The sequence below is a fragment of the Lepidochelys olivacea genome (assembly GCF_965140295.1).
Source record: "Lepidochelys olivacea isolate rLepOli2 genome assembly, chromosome: 8".
NCBI classification, from domain to species: domain Eukaryota; kingdom Metazoa; phylum Chordata; order Testudines; family Cheloniidae; genus Lepidochelys; species Lepidochelys olivacea.
The window spans coordinates 78,687,955-78,711,012 of record NC_140418.1 but is presented as its reverse complement, the minus strand read 5'-3'; the positions used below and the strand labels follow the sequence as shown (position 1 = coordinate 78,711,012).

At 42.0% G+C, this 23,058-nt stretch overlaps 1 protein-coding gene across 2 annotated transcripts in view; it reads right to left on the bottom strand.

Annotated features, from left to right (window-relative positions):
* COL24A1 (collagen type XXIV alpha 1 chain) overlaps positions 1-23,058 on the bottom strand; it is a 242,558-nt gene that overhangs the window by 18,441 nt on the left and 201,059 nt on the right. For both annotated transcript variants that reach the window (XR_014712726.1, XM_084637175.1), the window contains exons 46-53: positions 19,409-19,462; positions 17,504-17,611; positions 11,852-11,959; positions 10,562-10,669; positions 10,417-10,470; positions 8,963-9,025; positions 7,775-7,828; positions 6,073-6,108 (exon numbers count right to left, since the gene is read on the bottom strand). Coding sequence is in view for 1 of the 2 variants with exons in the window: in XM_084637175.1 (XP_084493301.1) it covers positions 6,073-6,108; positions 7,775-7,828; positions 8,963-9,025; positions 10,417-10,470; positions 10,562-10,669; positions 11,852-11,959; positions 17,504-17,611; positions 19,409-19,462 (585 nt within the window). In the remaining variant the exon portion in view is untranslated. The remainder of the gene's footprint in view (positions 1-6,072; positions 6,109-7,774; positions 7,829-8,962; positions 9,026-10,416; positions 10,471-10,561; positions 10,670-11,851; positions 11,960-17,503; positions 17,612-19,408; positions 19,463-23,058) is intronic.

Below are 23,058 nucleotides of genomic sequence, written 5' to 3'. Positions count from 1 at the left end.
ATAACTCTGAGGTCCTATTGTAGTTATGCAAAGTGTGGGCCATTAATGGTGGTTTGGAATCTTAATGGCTCCCATTAACCAGGACAATTGACTGTAGATGGCTCTGTTTTACTTTAAGTCTTCCTGTATACCTGTGGGCTGGCAAGGGGGTAATGAAGTCTTGCGTTGACATGTGATCATGTCATCTGAACTGGAATCCATCTTTAACCTGGTACTTTTCCATTGAGAAGGAGGGGTGGGAACCCAGAGGGACAAAGGATTCCCGCCTTATGCAAAAGATAAATAAGTGGGTGGAACAGAACAAAGTAGGGGGCAATCATGAGAAATCCCCTAGCTACCACCTGAGCTGGAACAAGGGCTGTACCAGGGGAAAGGACTGTGCCCAGACTAGGAAGGCGTCCAGTCTGTGATAGAAGCTTATTGAAACATCTGAGGGTGAGGTTTTATCTGTATTCAGTTTTCTTGGGCCATGTCTACACTACCCACTGGATCGGTGGGTAGTGATCGATCTATCGGGGATCGATTTATCACATCTAGTGTAGATGCAATAAATCAATCCCTGATCGCTCTGCCGTCGACTCCGGAACTCCACCATGGCGAGAGGCGGAAGCGGAGTTGACGGGGGAGCGGCGGCCATTGATTCCGTGCTGCAAGGACGCGAAGTAAGTGATTCTAAGTCAATCTAAGATACATCAACTTCAGCTACGCTATTCTCTACGCTATTCAGCAGAGGATGTGGAAAAAGCTAATGTACTCAATGCTTTTTTTACCTCTGTCTTCAAGAACAAGGTCAGCTTCCAGACTACTGCACTGGGCAGCACAGTATGGGGAGGAGGTGACCAGCCCTCTGTGGAGAAAGAAGTGGTTCAGGACTATTTAGAAAAGCCGGACGAGCACAAATCATGGGGCCGGATACACTGCATCCGAGGGTGCTAAAGGAGTTGGCAGATGTGACTTCAGAGCCATTGGCCATTATCTTTGAAAACTCAAAGATGGCAATTGGGGGAGGTCCCGGACGACTGGAAAAAGGCTAATGTAGTGCCCATCTTTAAAAAAAGGGAAGAAGGAGGATCCGGGGAACGACAGCCCAGTCAGCCTCAATCAGTCCCTGGAAAAATCATGGAGCAGATCCTCAAGGAATTAATTCTGAAGCACTTCGAGGAGAGGAAAGTGATCAGGAACAGTCAGCATTGATTCACCAAGGGCAAGTCATGCCTGACTAACCTAATTGCCTTCTATGACGAGATAACTGGCTCTGTGGATGAGGGAAAGCAGCGGACGTGTTATTCCTTGACTTCAGCAAAGCTTTTGATATGGTCTCCCACAGTATTCTTGCCAGCAAGTTAAAGAAGTATGGGCTAGATGAATGGACTATAGGGTGGATAGAAAGCTGGCTAGATCATCGGGCTCAGTGAGTAGTGATCAATGGCTCCATGTCTCATTGGCAGCTGGTATCAAGCAGAATGCCCCAAGGGTTGGTCCTGGGGCCGGTTTTGTTCAATATCTTCATAAATGATCTGGAGGATGGTGTGGACTGCACACTCATCAAGTTTGCAGATGACACTGAACTGGGAGGAGTGGTAGATACACTGGAGGGTAGGTATAGGATACAGAGGGCCCTAGACAAATTAGAGGACTGGGCCAAAAGAAATCTGATGAGGTTCCACAAGGACAAGTGCAGAGTCCTGCACTTAGGACGAAAGAATCCCATGCACTGCTACAGACTAGGGACCGAGTGGCTAGGCAGCAGTTCTGCAGAAAAGGACCTAGGGGTTACAGTGGATGAGAAGCTGGATATGAGTCAACAGTGTGCCCTTGTTGCCAAGAAGGCTAACGGCATTATAAGCTGTTTAACTAGGAGCATTGCCAACAGATCGAGGGATGCGATCGTTCCCCTCTATTTGACATTGGTGAGGCCTCATCTGGAGTACTGTGTCCAGTTTTGGGCCCCACACTACAAGAAGGATGTGGAAAAATTGGAAAGAGTCCAGCGGAGGGCAACAAAAATGATTAGGGGGTTGGAGCACATGATTTATGAGGAGAGGCTGAGGGGACTGGGATAGTTTAGTCTGTGGAAGAGAAGAATGAGGGGGGATTTGATAGCTGCTTTCAACTACCTGAAAGGGGGTTCCAAAGAGGATGGATCTAGACTGTTCTCAGTGGTACCAGATGACAGAACAAGAAGCAATGGTCTCAAGTTGTAGTGGGGGAGGTTTAGGTTGGATATTAGGAAAGACTTTTTCACTGGGAGGGTGGTGAAGCATTGGAATGGGTTACCTAGGGAGGTGGTAGAATCTCCTTCCTTTTAAGGTCAGGCTTGACAAAGCCCTGGCTGGGATGATTTAGCTGGGGATTGGTCCTGCTTTAAGCAGGGGGTTGGACTAGATGACCTCCTGAGGTCCCTTCCAACCCTGATATTCTATGATTGTGCTCACAAAGTTGTAGACGGTATTAGCTCCAGTAGTGAATATTAGAGAGCAAGTCCATAAAAGGTGGTATAATATGCTAATTTATTGTTACTGTGAATAACTAACAATGCCAAAGAGGTGAGACACCTTTGTTCATACTGCCTCTTACACATGAAACCCTCTCCTCGTGTCTGCTAACACCCTCTCCTCATTTAAATCCCTACTGCAAATTCAATTCTTCTGCAATGCCTGCAACAAGGGAGCCATTAACACCACCTGAAATATTTTTTATAAAAGGAAAACAAAACAAAATGTATAGAACCACCAAGATGTGCATATATACAAACTGAAGATTCAAGTGACTGTATTGCTATAGCCTTCACCCTCCATCTCCCCATTGCCTCCCCGCTGTTTCTAACCACCACTCATTATATCACATCTAACATTTACACTGGCAGATCCTTGAGATGCGGACAGTCTTTTATTAAGAGCTATACTTTCTGGGTGCTATAAAATGTTGAGAGCCATCCATTTTATAGTTCAAACTAGGAAAAACACAGGATGTTACTGTGAGTTTGTAATGCTTTACATTTATTTAAACCTCTGAGAACTTAAAAAAATCCACTGTCAACCACGTAAATTATGAGGGAGGGCGGGGTGAAATTATATGAAGTTCCATACAGATTACTTCTGTCTGTTAAAAAACTAATGGGCCTGATTCCCCTCTGCTTTTCCTCTTGTGGAGCCATTTATATCTGTGCAAAGTGAATGGACAGTAGGTATTAGAAACACTTCCATTAGCATGAGTGAAAAATTAAGATTTGGTAGCATTTTACATCAGTGAGCCATTAGAAAATCAGGTCTGTTTATTGTCCCCAAAGAATGTCTCTGTGAGTCCTAGCCAATGTTGGGTCAAGAGAAATAGAAATGACTTCTGTCATTATTTTGGAATTCTAAGAATCTACTGAGGGGTATCTGGATCTGGGAGAAATCAAACCCACAACTTCTGGAATGAATGACAACTTGTTCATGTCCCTCAGGTTTATCTCACACTTGCCTTTACACTAATACCACTGCACACACTTATACCTTCTGAAAAGAGAGTCTCACGAGAGTACATAAAAAGGGAATTGAGTGTCAAATGTGAGTACAGGTAATAGAAACCAGTGTTTCTTGACAAATAAGCATTTGCATTGGTTTCAAAATGCAAGGGCACTTTTAGCTCCACACTGCCCAGAGAGAGGGCATCTGTGGGGGCAGGTCCTAAACTGAAGGAATGGAAATGAGAGTTAAATATCTAGGGAATAGTCTTAAATGAGCACTGTGGTATTTGTTCTGTCCCTCAGCTAGGAATTGCCTTAAGAGCATTAAAATAAAAAAGGACGGTTTCAGAGAATGAACATCAACACATTCTGAGTTAGCTAAGCACACAGCCCACATTCCTTCAGCAATGTTCCAAATTGCTTTAAAATATCTATTTCTGTAGTGTTTAGGTCAGAATTGGGGTCCCATTGTGCTAGGTCACTGCAAACACACAAGTAGACACCAAAAGAACTTATGATCTAATTTAAGACAAGATGCAACAAGCAAGTGTGACAAACAATAGGAGGGAAGAGGTGAGGGAAAACGAGAGTAAAAGGAATAAGGTTACATAGGTTAGTTACTGGAAAACATTGGCATTCCAAATCATTATAAGAATTTATATATATTATACTATACACACACACACATCTATTGTAGCAATGGACAACAGCCTCTACATGGTCATTGTTAGTAGGCAATTTCTTGTATGCTCAATGCAATGCAGTGCATCTTAGTTAGATATTTTGGACATTTATAACATTAAGAAAGCTAAAATAATAATAATAATATGATGCTGCTGCTGATGATGATGAAGAAAAAGGAGGAGGAGAAGAATAAGAGGAAAGTGACTTAATCACGTATATACCACTTCAACAGTGCCTGCTGCTACTGTAGCAGTCCATATATATTCAGTTGCTGGCCTGCATGATCTCAACCTCTGCTTTTGCATATACTCACACAGCCTGTGAATTCCTGTCTCTCTGTATAAGATTACCTAGACGGATAGGATTCACAAGTAGTGCTGTGGCACAGGGATTAGAGTATCAGCTACTAGAGCAGGGATGGGCTAACATTTTGGCCTGAGGGCCACATCTGGGTATGGAAATTGTATGGCGGGCCATGAATGTTAATGAAATGGGAGCTTGGGGTGCGGGAGGGGGTGAGGGCTTGGGCTGAGGGTGTGGGATCTGCGGAGGGGGAGCAGAAGTGAGGGGTTTGGGGTGCAGGAGGTGGCTGCAGGCAAAGCAGAGGGGGTCAGAGTATGGGAGGGGGCTCTGGGCTTAGGCAGGGGGTTGAGGTGTGGTGGGGGTATGGGCTCTGAACTGGAGGTGAGGGTTCCAGGGTGGGGCCAGAAATGAGGGGTTCAGGTTAGGTGCGGGAGGGGGCTCCGGGGTGAGGCTGAGAGTTGGGGTGCGGGGGCTCCAGGCTGGGACCGAGGGTTCGGAGGGCAGGAGGGAGAGGGTTAGAGGGTGCAGGCTTCGGGCAGTGCTTACCTCACGCAGCTCCCAGAAGCGGCAGCATGTCCCTCCCTCTGGCTCCTATGTGGATGTGCAGCCAGGCGGCTCTGCAAGCTGCCCTGTTGGCACACGCTGCCCCTGCAGCTCCCATTGGCCATGGTTCCGGCCAATGGTAGCTGCAGAGCTGGCAGTTGGGGGGGGGCAGCATGCAGAGCCCCCTGGCTGCCCCTACACATAGGAGCCAGAGGGGGGACATGCCAGCTGCTTCCCAGGAGCTGTGCAGAGCCACGGCACACATGGAGTGGGACAAGCCTCCAATCCCACTCCCCGGCTGGAGTGCAGAAGCGGGGCAAGCCCCCAACCCCACTCCCTGGTGGGAGCTTGAGGGCCAAATGTGGCCCATGGGCCGTAGTTTACCCACCCCTGTACTAGAGTGACAAGAGGTCTTGTAGGCTCAATTCCTACCTAGGATACATTTTAAATATACAATTATTTTATGACCAGAGTCAACAAGGTCTGTGTCCGTGGGCAGCACATTCATGCATGTGTCAGCTGTTATACTAATGGAAAGGCATCACAGCCAGCCACTGAGCAGTTGGGAATAGAGCTGGTCACAAATTTGCTGATAAAACATTTTTCCATTAAAAAATGCCGATTCATTGAAACTGAAACTTTTTGGGGGACATTGGCAGTGACTTTCCGATTTCAAACTATTGAAAAAATGGTTTGAAATCTTCAGAACATCCTGTTTCAACATTTTTTAAACGGAAAGTACTGATTTTTTGTTTTGAAATTTAAGTTAATTTATAACAAGAAAAATGTTTTAAAAAGGTAAAAATCAAAACAAAGTGTTTCAAAATTATTGACGTGAAACGTTTCAATTGGCCTGAACTGAATGTAGTTTTGGATTGTTGGTTCACAAAATTTAGAGATTTTGTCATTTCATCCCAATTCAGGATGTGAAAATGTTTTAAAATCTCAAAATTTCCCCCAGGACTGGAATACAGTCTCCTGCCCAACTCTAGTTGGGAATACTGGGGGAGCACCAGGAAGTGATGCTGTCACAGTACTCTCATGGCAAGACACAGCCAAAAAATAAATATACAAACAATGTTTAGACTTACAATTTCACCTCTGGAGCCTTTTTCACCCCTGGATCCCTGAAAGAAATAGAGACTGTTAATCCAGTGCACTTTGTAATATTTTAGGACCTGAACCTGCAAAAACATATACACGTGAGTTTCTTACTCACATCAGCAGTCCTTTTAATATTAATTGCTTCATGTGTACAAATGTTGCAGGACTGGGGCCACAGTTTGTACTATAGATACACAGATTATAGATTAGACAAGGAGTTACATGAACATGATCTGTGATCTATATATTTTGTTTTTTATCTTTTCAGTTTGTAATTCCATTTTTTGCTCTTTTTGAAAATGGTTAATATTATTTTTCTTTTAGTCAGTTTTGCCCTGTTTAGCTGTTTGTTTAGCTAAATCTTGCAGCATGTTTAAACCACCATCATTGGGGTTCAGTGCTTAAGCCATCATAATGCTGTGAATTAAACGATATACTTTCTGCAAGTGAGAAAATCCATTTAATTCCATGCGACGTTCTATGGGTGTTTCCACATCTACTTTTACTGCTGTCATCAAAGATATATATGATCATTAATTCCCAACTACAGGCAGATTAGCTATCTCTTCTTTGCCTATATTATGTTCTTGGCCAGTTTTGCATTCATACTGTGTCTCCAAAAATGTTAATCTAGCAATTAATCTGATGTGCATAGAATTTTGGATCTTGATGGTTGGATACACACCCATGTGTGAAAATGAGTCACAGCTCAACCTTTTTATTTATTACAATGACAGATTGTCTGGCTTGTATGAAGCACATTAACAATCTTCATACAATTGTGGAGAAAAATTCTAGAGTAAGAGTTGTCATCCTTCCTTTTGCTGGGGAGAAAAAGGAATGCAAATATTGTACTTTGCTGGTGTGGCCTTTTTCTCAACAAGGGCCAAGAATGTTCTAATCCTATTTCCCTTCTCTTTCTTCACTCCAGTTACATACGTTACACATACTAAATATTAACTACTGTATATAAACATTATTTTGCTGATCTTTATTCCAACGTCATAGAGATATCAGGTGAGATCCTCACTCCTGCCACTCTGTGCCACGAGAGGGTGTAAAGGGGCCCTAAAAGCCTCGTATCTGGCCAGGAGAGGATTCTCCAGCACAGGAACTGATGAGAGAGCCATAAGGCTGCCTCCTTAAGGTCCCCTTTGCTAGCCCTGGCATAAAGTGTGTGCTGGAGATGGCAGTAGGGGCAGGAAGAATTGAATGTGGGTAGGGCCACAGCAGCACAGAGATTCTAGGCAGCACTTTGGGCCAGAGGACAACCCAAGCAGGCTGCCTTAATTTACACAGGCCCACAGGCTCCTGTATTATGATAGGTCCTCTCCAGGATTGGGAGAATACAAAGACGAATTGAAGCCACTACGGCACGTCCTCCCTGTGGGTTACAAAATCTGTGCTGAGCCAATGAGAGGAGCAGCATGGAATCTCACCCTATGTGTACTGCATTGTCAAAGAAGAGAACTGGTTCACTCCAATGACTCTTGCCATCTTTTAGTTTGCTCTACTTAGATTAGAGTCACATACAGTAGTGTGTGGATATGGTGTAATATGAAAATAGCCTTGGTAGCTGCTGCTTAAGTTGTAAAAATCTTCTATTAAGACATAATTAAACACATGGATGAAAGAACATCCTAATGAATAATGTGAAATGTAAAGGGAAACCTAAGGACTTAAACTTACAGGTTTGCCTGTTGGGCCTATTATGCCTTCTTGACCAATGGGGCCAGTGTATCCCTGTAAACAAACAAAGGATTTACAGGATTTCAACATGAATAAAATCCCAGGAAAAACACAAAACACATTGCTCAATCTTCAAATAACTGTATTTATATTTAAATAACACCATACTATGCCTCCATGCATAATTATAGGCCTAAAACTTTCAACAGCACAGTAATGAAACAACACAGGATTCCATATGTATTCAAAGTGCCATGTCAATGCTGGCTTTCTGAAGACTATCAACAGGCAATGAACCAGATAATTACTTTAATAATCAGTAAGTATTTGTGTTTGGAGAGCCTTTATATCGCTATGAAAGTCAGAGCACTAAAACCATGGTAAATGAAGTCTTTTATTTACCCAAAAGCCAAATATTCCTTGTTTTGAGCTACCGTCAGCCACATCCTGAGGTATATTGCTACCCACAAATAATCATATAAGACAACTAGTGAACACTGCTAACAGAGGTATTTTCCTGTTTCATTCTGGTAAATGATAAAGCTTCTTTTGGGCAAATAGCTCAGAACCACTGTCTCTGCTGTATACTGATGATCAGGAAGAGAAAACAGCTATAAAAATAAGTCTCTCAAGCTGGTTATCTCAGACACCAGCTAATCAAACTCTCCCAGAAGTGATGTCAGGGCACATATCACAAGAGCTAAGACCCTGTCATTGGCAGTGATGAATAGAGCATTTTACATTGTGATGTGCAGAGCTGCAACCTGGCCATCACCCCAGATTGCACGATAGATGAATATTCCCTCCCTCAAATACCGCTGTTGATAAATCCCAGCAGTGCCTCCAGATTTTTGCATGAGTAACAGGAGAGAAAATTACAATGTGAAAAGCTGTCACAGGTTGGACACAAGCAGCTAATTCAGTTTAGTTACCCTTCAGTTAAAAGGAATAATTCCTAAATGTGACATCTGAATTAACTATTCCCGGGGCCAAATTTGCCCTTCAGAGCAGCTTTCTAGCAGCTGAGAGGTGGGCATTTGACTAAATGTTCTGGTTTGCTATGAAGAAAAAGGAGTTATTTGGCTCATTCAATCTGATTACAGAGCTCTACGTGAAAAGGCTATAGAAAATGAAGATGCACCAACAGTATTGTGAAAACTATTTTGTAGAATTACATATAATACTTACGATTTGGCCTACAGGACCTTTAGGACCCAGAATTCCAACTAAACCAATGTCCCCATCAGGACCCTAAAAATAAAAATAAAAAGCTTAAACCGCCTGAACCTCTGACAGATTAAAATCTAGCCACTATCGGCCAAAACTACTGTACGTAAGCAATTATTTTTCTCAGAAAAAACAGTATGGAAAGTGGAAGCATGATACCTGCTAAGAGCAATCAAAGTGAAAACATTAAACAAACTGGCTCCAGGCTTGTCTACACTTACAGTACTGCAGTGGCGGCAGCTTCACTGATGTAGCACTTAGTGAAGATGCTACCTATGCCAATGGGACAGCTTCTCCCATTGGCATAGGTACTCCACCTCCCTGAGAGGCGGTAGCTGTGGCAATGGAAGAAGTCCTCCCGCCGACATAGCGCTGCCTACACTGGGGGTTAGGTTGGTATAACTACGTCACTCGGGTGCGGTTTTTCTGTAGTTGTAATGTAGTTATATTGACATAAGTTGGTAGTGTAGACCAGGGCTCAGAATATTTCTGTTCTGGGTTAAGCTAAAACTCATGGAAGCTGGGGGATGTAACTGCTGCCCTTTATTTAAGATAGCTGTAAGAAACAGTTAAGTTCCTATATGAAATAGTAGAGGCCTCCACCCCAAACACAGCTATCTGACACTATGTAGGAGAGGGGCTTAGGTGGGTATTGTAACAGAGGTGTGTGCATGAGAGAAAGAGAAGCAGGAGAAACACCATTGAAATAGACACAGAGGGTATGTCTACACTGCAATTAAAAGCCTGCAGCTGGCCCGTGCCAGCTAAATCAGGCTCATGGGACTCAGGCTGAGGGGATGTTTAGTTGTGGTGTAGATGTGAGGCTCAGGCTACAGCCTGGGCTCTAGAGTCCCAGAGCTTATTCTGTAGCCTGAACATCTATACTGGAATCAAACAGCCTCTTAGCCTGAAACTCTTAGCCCGAGTCAGCTGGCACAGGCCAGTCACAGGTGTCTAATTGCAGTGTAAACATACCAGAGAAAGTGCAGAAAGCCAGACACAGCCTGGACAAGCACCGAGAGCATGGCCCTAAGAAAAGCCAGAGAGAGCGAGAGCTTTTGGGCTGAGTGCTGGCTGAAAGGGGCTTGGAGCTGTGAGCAAGGAAACACTACCAGCAGGACAGTGGGGTGGGAGGAGGTATTGTTTCATGATCTCTGTGTGTATATAATGTCTGCTGCAGTTTCCACGGTATGCATCCGATGAAGTGAGCTGTAGCTCACGAAAGCTCATGCTCAAATAAATTGGTTAGTCTTTAAGGTGCCACAAGTACTCCTTTTCTTTTTGCGAATACAGACTAACACGGCTGTTACTCTGAAAACTCTCACAGTTCTGGATACATTTAAAACCAATTAAAATTGCCCCATCTTTCTTTGCAAATGGCTTAAACTCTAATAAAAAAAAAGACGCACACGTACTTTTGGACCTGGGAATCCTTGAAACCCCATCAAACCTTGATCTCCAAGTTCTCCCTGTAATATTAGCAGGCATGTTGGTTATTATTCCATGTTGCTGACTGAATTGTTAGAATATTGTTTTGCGTCATCCATGGTAGATACGTACAGTCTTCCCTTTCAATCCAGGATCTCCTGGTGGGCCTTGATCACCTTGTACCCCAGGAAGGCCTCTTTTACCTGGTTTTCCTGGATGACCCTGAAGCCCTTGCTCACCCTGTGGAGAGACAGATAATGCATCTTACCTTATAATTGCAACAGAACAGCTAAAAGATTAACTCCTCAATGAACGTGTGTCAGAAAAGAATTATGTAGCTAAACAGCTTTTATATAGCAACAAGCTTTTTCACTATCTATTTCAAACAATTGTACAATATTTCACTACTTTTCTTTCAGGAATATTTTCCAGTAATTATTCCATTCCAACATTTCTTGATTGTTGTTTGACTTGGGGACACAAAACATCACCCTGATAACTTTGCCGGTGAGTTGTATCCCTCTCCTCTCTCATTGTCTGTTCCTTGAATGTCAGCTCTTTGGGGCAGGAACAGGCTATGTCTACACTATGCACCTTTTAGCAACATAGCTGTACCACTACAGCTGTGCTGCTAAAAGGCACGCAGTGTAGCTGCTGTTTGTTGGCAGGAAAGAGTTCTCCTGTTAACAAAACAACTTCCACTCCCAATGAGTGGTGGTAGCTTTGTTGGCACTTGCTTCAGTTTACTTCTAGTTGGTTTCACATTAGTTGATGGATCAAAACATGTTACTGTGGTATCTGGAATTGCCTGGAAAATGGAGCTATCTCAAATTGTTTACTCCTTTTGGGATGTTGGGCTCAAGAAGAAAGCATCTGGTCCTGTGAGATATTGAGCACCCTGGACTTCCATTGAAGCTCAGAGATGCCTGCCACCTTCCCAGATTAGGCCTTACGCTTGAAAGTATTGCAATCAAATGTTAATGGATTGCTTCACAGGACAAATCATGCAGGACATACTCCAGCAAAACTCCTATGTCAGTCAGGGGAAGTTTGCCTCAGTAAGACTAAAGGATTTGACTCTAAAACTTGTATTAGTAAGGGGCCAGATAGATGAATTTTGAATGGTTCAAAATTTGAATTTTGAATGAATTTGAATGTTGGAAGTAAAATGCTGGTGGATGGGAACTGGTGCTCCAAAGCCAGATTAATTTGCTCTGTTTTTATAAAAGTGAGAAAGAAAAGAAAAATTATACCAGCCCCATCTGTAGTCTTACATTTCAAATATGCGTTTGATACTAACATTAGTGTTATTAAAAGGCATTTTGTTGTCCCATAATCTGTCAGATAGGAGATTAAGATGAAGATTAAGGAATGTCAACAACACTGGATCTGACAAGCATAACAAAATATCATGCACAGTACCTTTAGTCCTGGTTCTCCACTGCTCCCTGGCATGCCTTGCAATCCCTTTGCTCCCCGAGTTCCAGGATACCCTGCCAGCCCTGCTATTCCTGGGCTTCCTTTATTACCCTTAACAAGTCAAGAACAACAGATTACAATCAGAACAGCCATTGGCAGCATTTCCATTGCACACTAAAGCAGGCACACATTTTAATGTTCAGTCAATGCTGTTTATATATTTGTGTATATATTTATATCACATCTCTGTATATGCGCATACAGCTAGACAATAGTATACAGCTGTAAAACATATTGAGATTACTCAATAAATAAACTTGTTCTTAGTAACTAAAACAACATTTTGTGCTGGGATACCATTTCAGACTTGCAGGAGGGGCAACTTTAACTGTGATTCCAGGGGCTACTTAGACACCTGAAAACTCTAGGTCTTTTTGCAGATAATAATTCAGAAATTTGCTGACAGGAGCACTGTATCTAATTCCTAAATAAAGAACAAAAATTAAATAAATATTAGACCCACTTAGCTCTAATACCAACATGTTCTGACATCTTATATCAAGTCACTTAAGGGACACTGGTTAGATTTAAAATTTTAAGGTATATTCTTACTTTGTTACTAACTCTTGAATACTACAATTGAAACAATTGTAGAAAAATCTAATTACTTTCTATCACTTTTTTGCAGTTTATCAGGCTTGAAATGGATCATTTAACTTTTGGAAACATCCTACGAGGGCAAGACCCCGTGAGTTTATACTGCACCTGCCTTGGGCTCTGGGGGTGTTAACCCACTACAAATAATAGACTAAAAACAGACTTTAAACGGGAGTGAAACTGACACTTTCAAGTCACTTTCACAGTATTGCCAACATCAAGTGTTCAAAAATCATGAATCAGGCTCACCCAAAATCAAGAGATTGGCTTTAAAATAATGAGATTATGTAAAAATAATAGATTTGGTGTTCTTTTTATTTGCCTTCTCCTTTTTGAGCCTTTAAGGTGCCCTGGGGTCATGCTTTAAAGCTTTCTCCACAGCCACAAGGGCTAGAAACGTCATTTTTTTGTAATAATGAAAGCTGAAATCATCACATATCCACTTGACTCCAAGAGCTGGGGCTTTAAGGAAAACAATAATTATCATGAGACTCAAGACAAAATCATGAGAGTTGGCAACACTGCGAAGGATAGTTACTTTCTAGAAGACTCTTAAACACAACACTACACTGACTGAGTTGCAATTTTCACAGGAAAGTATTTAAAACTAAACACCAAGAAAATTCCACATTTTAAAGATGAGGAAAAAAATGAGACTTCCAAGGTATACCAGGGCCACTGTAGGCAGGAAAGGAAAATAAACAGGCACAGGACCTCTGGGCAGCTCTTCCTCTTGAAAGAAAGTTGGAGGGTCAAATCTTCTAGTCCTTAATCAAGTAACATTTTTATTGCCATAAGTGCTTCCACTCACAGATATTAACATGAGCTCAATAACTATATACCTCATACTTAAATATCTGAGCCATCTTATCCAGGGCTACACATCTTATACACATTGGCTCAGGGATTACATTTTCTGGCATATTTTGAACAGTGCTGAGCACACAGATGGTGCCCAGCGAATAATACAAATCATGACAATAATTGTTGACTTTATGGACTCTGTGGATGGAATTTCTGTTCTTTGTTCTGGAATTGGCCAGGATACAGCTCAATATATCTGCCTAAGAATTTGAGGCGTAAACACTTTGATACTCAAAGGAAACTTTCTCATTCCTTCCTTTTCTCGAACGCAGAACAAAAAATGACAAAACAAAATGGTTTTCAGTTAAAATCTAAAATTGCGCAGCAGCCATTGCCGTATAGCCCAGCCTGGGGCAGAACCTACCACCTACTGTGGATCAAGTAATCTCCTCTCATTCTCTCTACATCCTTTCTGACCTCTGTGATGCTTTACATGTTGTCAGCCATGCTTCCTAATCACTTGTGACTGTTTTCTGGAGTCTCAGAGAACTGGCCTTCTTGGTTTTGTTCCCATCTATCAGAGTCCTCCTTTTTTTGCAGCATGCAGCAGAGAGATAGGCTGGTCCAATGGATAGGAAGCTAGCCCTGAGTAGAGTGACATATTTTCCCAAAGAGAAAATAGGACACCCAACGGGGCCAGCCAAAGGCCTCCCACCTCTAGACATGGCTGGCCCAAGCCCTCCCTGCCTCCCTGGGCCAGCCCAAGATACTCTTCCTTCCCCCTCATGCAGGGCCAGCCCAAGTGCCCCCTGCCACCCACACGGGGCCAGCCTAGCTTGAGCCGCTCTCATGAGCCCTCCCTCCTGCATGGGGCTGGCATTGCATGTTCCTCCGTGCCCCACTAGGGATTGCACCCCACTTTTTTGGCAAAATTGTGCATTTGTCCAATTTGATCTTGCCAACTGGTGATCAGTTGCAAAGGTTTTTAGGCACCCAAAGATTCAGCTAGGCATTTGAAAATCCCACTAGGTCCTTAAATACCTTTGAAAATCTGGCCATTAGTCTCTCTGTGCCTCAGTGCCCATCTGTACAATGGGGATAACAGCACTGCTCTACCTCACAGAGGGGCTGTGAGGAGAAATAGGTTAGATATTGTGAGGCGCTCAGATACTATGGTGATGGGGCTACATAAGTACCACAGGTAGAGTGGGAACTTCTCTATACCACTGCTAGCCCTTCCCTGGGTTTTGGCCCCTTCTTTTGACCTATGCCCCTCAAATCTCCCTCTTTTCAGAATGTAAACTTGGCTTAGAGGGCTTGGCCGTAATTTTTCTGAGTCCCCTACGTTCTCTCTTTAACACTCCTCACCCGCACCAGGGATTCCTGTTTTACAGGTTCATCTAATCACTTCCAGATCCTTAATTTAATTGCCAGCCCTTTCTTATCGTAATCACCCTGCCTCTGTCTGTAAACAAAATATTGACTCCCTGCCCCAGGGGCACAAGCTGGGAGCAGCACCTCTCCTCTGCAGAACTCACACTGCACACTAATGTTGTGCTGTAGTTAAGAGCTCCGTCTGGGAGCATACCACCCATACAAAACTTAGGGTGGGGGCAGGAGTCCCCTCCTCCCCCCACAAATGGTGCCCCTGATTTTGTGATTAGACCTCCCCTCTCTCAATGTTTACTCTGAGAATCATCTCCGCAGGCCTGGATAAAGGCACTGAGAACTGTGAAGTGAATCAACATGAAATCAGTGGGGCTCCCTGCTGGCACTGAAGTCCCCATGTGCGTGGTCAGTTGCCGGACTGCAGATTGAGTCTGGACATTGATGACCAGCAGAATGATCTTCCATATAACTGCATATTTCAAAACCGCTTTACTGACATCCCAGTGGCTGCTTTCACTTCTCCTATTCAAGGGTAGTGTGGATCATACAAATTTGTTTATATTAGTGATGGAATCATCTATCTGAAACTAACCCCACACCAATAAAATGGGATCTGGATCTGACCCATAGCTGTTTTTGCTTGATTACAGTTTAAAATGTGCAGGGTCAGGGCCCTGATCAGTGTTAGTAATAGCAAATGACTGCTTGGGCTCATCCTTGTATGACAAATGTATGATCTTTCCACAGATATGTTGTTTTCTTTTTAATTAGGTCTGAGAATTCAAGAGATCACAAGCGTATAATAAGGAACTCCTCTTGATGAAAACAAGATGTCAGACTCATTGATTGCAGATGTACTGAAATGACTGTTCAGCCTTGAAACATTTGTGTGTGTAGGAGGCTCTCCACATAATAAAAAGACAGCGCCTTTTTCTCATAGTGTCTTTCAGAGCCATTCAAATTCAACATGCTTATTTATAAATGCCAAACGTACTAATACCATTAGCATTATTGTGTACAAAAAGGATGAATATAAAAATAAATTTATCACATCAAGAACATTTGCTACTAAAATATATTGCACAGAAGAGTAACAATTTTTAATGAAAAACATGCTGTTGAGTGTATGGAGTTAAACCAAAAGAACATGCCTATGTCATGTTTAAAAAAATGAATGGAAAGATGCCCTCCTCATCCGTAATTAGTGTTCATTATGATGTCATTTAGAAGCAAACGCAGAATATCTTTTTCATATGTAGTTCCATTCATCATTTCTATTAATAGAGCAGGTTTCCAAGAGTGGCTCCCACAGCCTTTCAATATGTTAACTGCTGTGCTTTCATAACAAATGTTCTGCTCTCTCTATTTTATGTGGCTAACTTGTGTTTAAAATATCTCTTAAGTAGAGACATGTCAATGTTATTGTTAACATGCATTATTCAGAAGTACTGGAAGAATGTTGAATTATTACTGAAAAGGCTAAAAAGAATAAGAAAAAGCTATCCATTATGGTGTTCCCTCTAAATTCAACTGCAAAGAATTACAGTCACTTGAAATAAACCCTGTAACTCCACAGTTAATATGATATGAAGACTTTAACAGCTAGTGTAATATGCATCTGCCCCCTCATCAACAAGTTATTTAATTTGTTTTTTTGTTTTTTTTTCACCAAAATGCAAATACACCAGTATTTATAGCAGTTCTTCATTAACTATTAACTTGACTAAATAGTTACACCAACTTTAACCTAATTTATCGTCATAATAAATTATGGGTCAATCCAGCCAATACTTACTACCAGGCACAGTGCTTTCTACTGTAAGTAGCCTAAATGATTTCAATGGTGGAAAATTAGCAACAGGGTTTTCATCCTTCCTTTTGGAGAAGTGGTGACAGATAAAAGATGTTCAGCGGGGCGGAATGCTGCTTGCCGTCTTCTCTATAGGAAAGTAGGATTGGTATTACCAGTATCTCTCTCTTTCTCCCCCTCTTCCAGAGTTCCCCAGCAACTCTGGGCTACCTAGGATGCCTTAATCTCTAGTGCAGTTATTAAGGAACTCCCAGTACTTTTCTAGTTGCTGTGGGAAAGAATATGGGATGACTATGCCATAACAACAGTGCTGTAACAATGCTGTAAAAAGAACTTTTCCTTAACCCTGTAGCCTCTCTCTGTTTATATGTAAAGCGTGTAGGGCAGAGGTAGGTTGCCTTCAGTTTCTTTGATTTGGGAGCTGGAAATCCCTGCCTTGAGGTAGTCAAAGATACTGGGTTGTAGGAGACTATTCACCCAGCAACTCCGATGACAAGAAAAACGTCCCAGGTTCTCAGTGTGAGCGGGCAGGTCATCAGTTCCCCCACTTGAAGTTAACATAGATAAGGTGGGGTGACCCCGGAACTGGCCAGTGAGGAATCACAGCATCAGCCCAGGTCTGTAACTCATTCATGACCTTGGGCTATGTTCAAGGTATCAGAATTGCAAACCCACCCAAATTGGGCGGGGGGGGGGGAGGGAGGGGAGGAGAGGAGTGTCTGTGCTTTTATGTGAATCTTTTGCTCAGCTTAGTTACTAGTTATGAAATATACAGAATATTACTTCCTCTGACATCACCTTTTCTGTAAATTAACCTTACATCCTAGATAGATTTCCAGAAGCAAAAATTAAAGAAAATACATAACTAATTTCTAATTACATAACTAATAAGATGCCAAAGGAATCTAGAACATGTACTTCTGTTTGGATGCTTTAGCATTTGGAAGTTTCTTGAGGAGAAGGCTATAGAGAAGGGTAATGTATATGTTACTCACAGGAAAGCCAGGCTTCCCAGGTAACCCAGGCTTTCCAGGATTCCCAGGAATGCCCTCTGGTCCAGGATATCCAGAAGCACCTTTCTGCCCTGGTGGGCCTGGTTTTCCCTTGAAACAAATTCAAATAGAATATGAATCTACTTAATCTATTCATATTCATGAGCAGTGTCTAAAGTCATAGAAAAAGATTTCAAAACAATATTTCCTAGGCCGTACTATAACAGACTCAGTGACCTAGATCAACATTTTCAAAAGTGGCTTCTGAGTTTGGATGGACAACCTGAGATTCCTTGGTTCTTATTTTCAGAGGTGCTGAGGACCTGCAGATCCCAGTGACTTCAGCTGGAGTTGTGACTGTTTGCACATCAGGTCCAAGGTATCTCAGGTGGGACATCCAACAAACAAGGCTTCAGAAGTCAGAAGTCATTTCTGAAAGTATTTAGAGCTATTATATAATTGAGAAATTACATAATTCAAACATGTCTGTATCAAAAACACATGAGAACCTCTCATTAAACAGCACTTACCTTGCTAGCCCTTAGTTAAGCTTTCACTGAATGCTACCATGCCATCTTCATCAAAGCTCCAGTGAATTTCTTTCAACAAGATGATTTACCTTTAAACTGCAATATGCTAGTGGAAGAGGCTTAGAACTCATGTAATTATCTCCAAGTGAATGCATGCACCAGAAATACAAAATATCCTCTCCAACTAGATCACTATGCCTCATCCAAAAATGTGTTTTAAACAGTGATATAAATATGTAAAACATTTGTCATCTAAATCTTGGCTTCAATTTTTAGTAGTACAAGAAACTTGCACCTTGTAATGAGCCTGAGATATGCCTTGAAATTCCCCAGAAGCCTCCTCTCATCACTCCTCTCTTCCCTGCTTCTCCTTCCTTTTTCCTGCCATACCCCATGTTCTCTTTGTTCTGCACTACTGATACTACATATATATCTGTTTAGTACTCCAGAGGGCATAACTAAACTCCTAGGATTGCTACATAACTTCATTTATCCAATAAAATGCTGTCCATCCACTCTGCACAGAATGTGCAGTTTGTTGACAAGCATCTATTAGGTAGTTGTACTTCTCATTTACCAGAAATGATATTATGTAAAGCTAGTAAGTTGTTTACACCATGTGCTGGTGTGGTGTTATGTATTAGTGGACACAGAAATAGCCTTGTTGTAATGTATACTGGGTAATGTTTACGGAACATCCACTTGTTCCCTCTTCTGCTCACTCCTTGTGGAGAGGGGGAAGGATTAGTTCCTTTAAAAAGAAGTAACTGCTTTTCAATGAAAGTGTATTTAATATCTGGTGTCTGATGGAGTGACAAAGGTGGGGAAAGGTCAGAAGCTCAGTCAGCCATATTTGTCATGGGCACACGGATGGAGAGTGCTGAAGGCAGTAGACGTTCGAAGGAGAATTTATGGGAGCCAATCAGTGAGTGTGGGTGGGTGGGTGGAACAAATGCAGCTAACTTCAGGGTGGTCCCTGTTAATGTGATAAGAACTGTATGCTCTGTGTAAACTCTACAGACAAAGAATGTAGTTATAACTTTGCAAATGGGAAGCAGCCTCAGGATATAATTCACTAATTGTACCTCATTCCAATGTGCTGATTAACTGAGAGAGTTCATTTTCAGTATCATTTAATACCATTTTGTGTTTCATCAAAGATTATTGGCCTGATTCTCATATACCTTAAGGACAATTACATTTAGACCCACTTTGAGTCCCATTTAGACTGGCAAAGCAGTATAAAGTGGTCTTAGGGTAAATGAAAATCAGGCCTTAAACTACGACAAGCAACGAATACTTTTGATTTTTATATGCATCGTCATTTGCATTTATCTGTTTTATAAAAGAACATAGATGGCAGAATCTTGTTACTTACAGGAATTCCAGGTTTCCCAGCTTGACCAGTCATTCCTCTTTTTCCAGTGGGACCCTAGATATTTCAAACATTTGTGAATTGGTCAAATCAAAGACATAAAAGAAGACTCTAATGAAAATCTTTTCATCACCTGGCTTTGGATCAGGCCCTAAAAGCATGACGTTTTCAACAATCAAAACAAAGACTTCATAGTGTGGTTGCACACAATTTCCCCCCTCTTCTTTAATATACTGTACAATTTCAGGTCATTTCAACAGTACCAGAGCTAATCAGGATATTCCAGATATTTAGGTAACTCTGCGCCATCAGACAATATCACTGTAATAAAGTACATTTTTCAATAGCACTTTCATCTCTTTTTGAAAAGCAAAGCATACAAAATAAGAATATGTATATGCTGACGCCTGTATTGGAAAACAGGATTCTTGCCATAGTGAATATTCCCTTTTATCTGAACTCTAAACACAATACGAATGATGAAATAAACAGTTAATTAAAAAAAACCCCACTTTTTGGATTGCACAACCAATGTGGAGACATCTGTGGATTTAGCTAACTTACTGATATGGAGAGGGTAACATTTTCAAAAGCATCTAAGTACCATTGACTTTCAATGAGTCTGAAGCACTTTTGAGAAGATCCCAAAGCACACAGAAAACTTTAAAAAGCCATTATAATCACAATATATACAGGGATCATTCATCCACCTTAGAAATACAGCCACTTCTAAGTAGACGGCAGCAGCACACAGCAACACTACGGCATAGATTGAGTAGAAAAGACCTTTTAAAGTTTTCTGGTCTAAATTATTTTTAACACAATTTCTAGAAATAAAGGCTAGTGAATAACCATACTATGTTAAAACTATATTCAACCTAATAAAGTTTAAACAAACTAAAGATAAAGATAAATACAAAACCCACCATCCAACTAATATAAATACCAGAAAGTTAACAAAATACTGTTCCATTGTTTAATTTAATAACTTTTCTTAATAAAACTATGGCACAAAAACTCCACCAATTAAAACGGCAATCTATACATTTAAAGCACCCTGTTTCGCTTTCATTAACATTTCAGAGTTTATATAAAATAAAAAGTTAATTTATGTTCTGTGTGACTAGCCTTGTAAAACTTATTTACAGCAGCACTATTCACAGCACAGGTGCTAAGGTTGTGTCAATGTTTCTATTATTAACCTGCTTTTTTATAAGACTTTAGGCTGTAAAGACTTTATAAGACGTTAAGCTGTAAAGTTTTGTTCCAGGCTGAATATTGGCTCCAAACTGGCATATGGAGATTTCTTGCTGGGGAATATTTTCTGATTAATATAATGGAAGTTTTCCCCAGGGAGAGGGTTGAGGGATGACTGTTTTTATCCTACAGTGTGCATATGTTCTCAAAGTCAATATATCGGAATGCATAGGAGAGGTTTCATGTTGGTACTGGTATATGAGGATTTAGTGTGTTCATTTTGCATTAATGCCCATTTCCAATCTGATCCAGATGATCATCTATACACCGAAAATGGTTTATTTGCAGCAGGATTGTAGGGTGACAGTGGGAGTTTTGGGACAAATCACTAATATCCATCCCATTTAAATTGCAATGGGAATACAGATTACAAATCATCTTTATTCTAATCCTTCTAAAAATATTAGAAACCAATAAAAGTCACCCAATGGCAAAGTGTGAAATACTTTAAGCAATTTACAGTACACCATGAGGACAAAATATTACTGGTGAAGGAAAATATTTATATTTGATCTTTTCAAGACTTGCTCTGTCATTAGTGTGCTGTTGTTTTGTAGCATATTCCATACTTCCAGGCCTCAGTCTAAAGCCCAGCCATTCTGAATGTACATACTATACAGTCTGATTGGGCTTTCTTTACAGATTATTTCATCAGATGGATCAGCGTTATGTAATTCTGCGTGTTTGTACAGGGCTAGTTTGTCAAATGGACTTCCATTTAAGGACATAAAAAGGACATTCAAATATTTTGAGAAGAAGTAAATTTTTAAAGGCTTTTCACCACTTCAGGGTAAAAATACTTATCAAGTAGTACTTATTTGTTATCTTAGGTTATTGTGAATTTTTGGTAATTTTCCATTTCATACTATTTTTCTCCTTAAGGGATGAAACAGAAACAGGATCATTTTAGTCTCAACACCAATATAATTGTATGACGCCTCAAAAATTTCCATCATGGCACTGTCAGTCATTTTCAGGAAAATTATCACATCTTTTTTCTATAAGCCTAATATCTGGAAAAAGCAATCCCAATATTTCAGAATTGTATTTGACTCTGATATCTGATTCTTAATAAAGTTCATACAGCACAAAGGTATCACATAGGAGCCAGACTGGGGCGGGCCCTTGTGTGGGCACAGGAAAGAGGAAACACTAAAGGAACTTAACCATTGTGACCTGTGTACAGGTGGTCAGCCTCCATTGTAGACCTTTGAGAGCAATGACTGCTCCTAGCTAATACTATTTGGGAGAGGGTGGGGGTGTGAAGGGTTCATGTAGAGTTCATGCACCTGAAAACATTCAGGGCACACCCTGACTATTGTGTAGGAGCGGTGCACACACTGCTCCGTCCAAGGACATGGACCATGGGAAGTCGCTCAGAGGACATGAACTGTGGGAAGCTTCCTTGGACTGGGCTCAAGGCCTGAGAACAAGGATTGTAGTAGATAGAGGCTGGTAAATAAGAATATTAATCAAAGTCATAATTTTTCCTTTGTTGATGCCTTTTGTGGTCGGGGTATGTAATGCGCAGGGGGGAGAGAAATAAAAGATTGGTGGAAAGGCTGACAGCAGCAATCCTGTCAGCAAACCAGCCTGCTTGCTTGCCTAAAGCCGTGTCCAGTCTTGTATTGAACTGCAACAACTGACGCCCAAACGTGGGGCCCTCAGCACTCACCTCGCCCGGCAAGGGTTTCAGACGCGTCACTCATCCGCTTCGCAGATCCCGGTGAGTATTTTTCATTGTGGTAAGTATGGGAAGCTCCCTCTCTGCTTTGCAAGTGCAATACCGCAGTGAGCTACAGTATTTGCTGCGTAAGGCTCAGCATGATTGCCCCACTCGAGAACTCACTCTCCTGCTACAGGAGGTGAGTGCCCAATGCCCGTGGTACCCTGAAGCTGGAACCCTTAAGCTAGCAGACTGGGAGCGGTTGGGCCAGACATTGCACAAAGAGCCTCGGGCGCCCGTGCCTGCTTTAGATGCCTGGCACCTCTGCCACGACGTGATACAGCGTGTCGCCTCGGAAAGACCCTCTCCCATGCCAACAGAGGGGCTGCCGATCTCGCCCCCCCGTCCGCTCCTGCAACCATCCCTCCCCCTGCTTCGCCCCCAGCAGCTCAATTACCACCACCTCCCCTGTCTTCCCCACCGGAGCCGGTGTGTGATGGCTCTCCCCTCGTGGGGCCCCATGCTCCGGGACCTCCCGGAGGGTCGTCCGTGTCTGCTCAGGGGCTTTCGCTGGTGCAACAAATGGTTCACGCAGCGAAGACTTGCTCCGATATTACAGCAGAGGAGCTGGCTGATCTGGTCTCAGTTTGTCCGGTGACCTGGCAGGATGATGGCCAGGGCAACCAGGTTGCAAACTGGGTCAGTTTGCCTTACTCGGTGATCAGAGAGA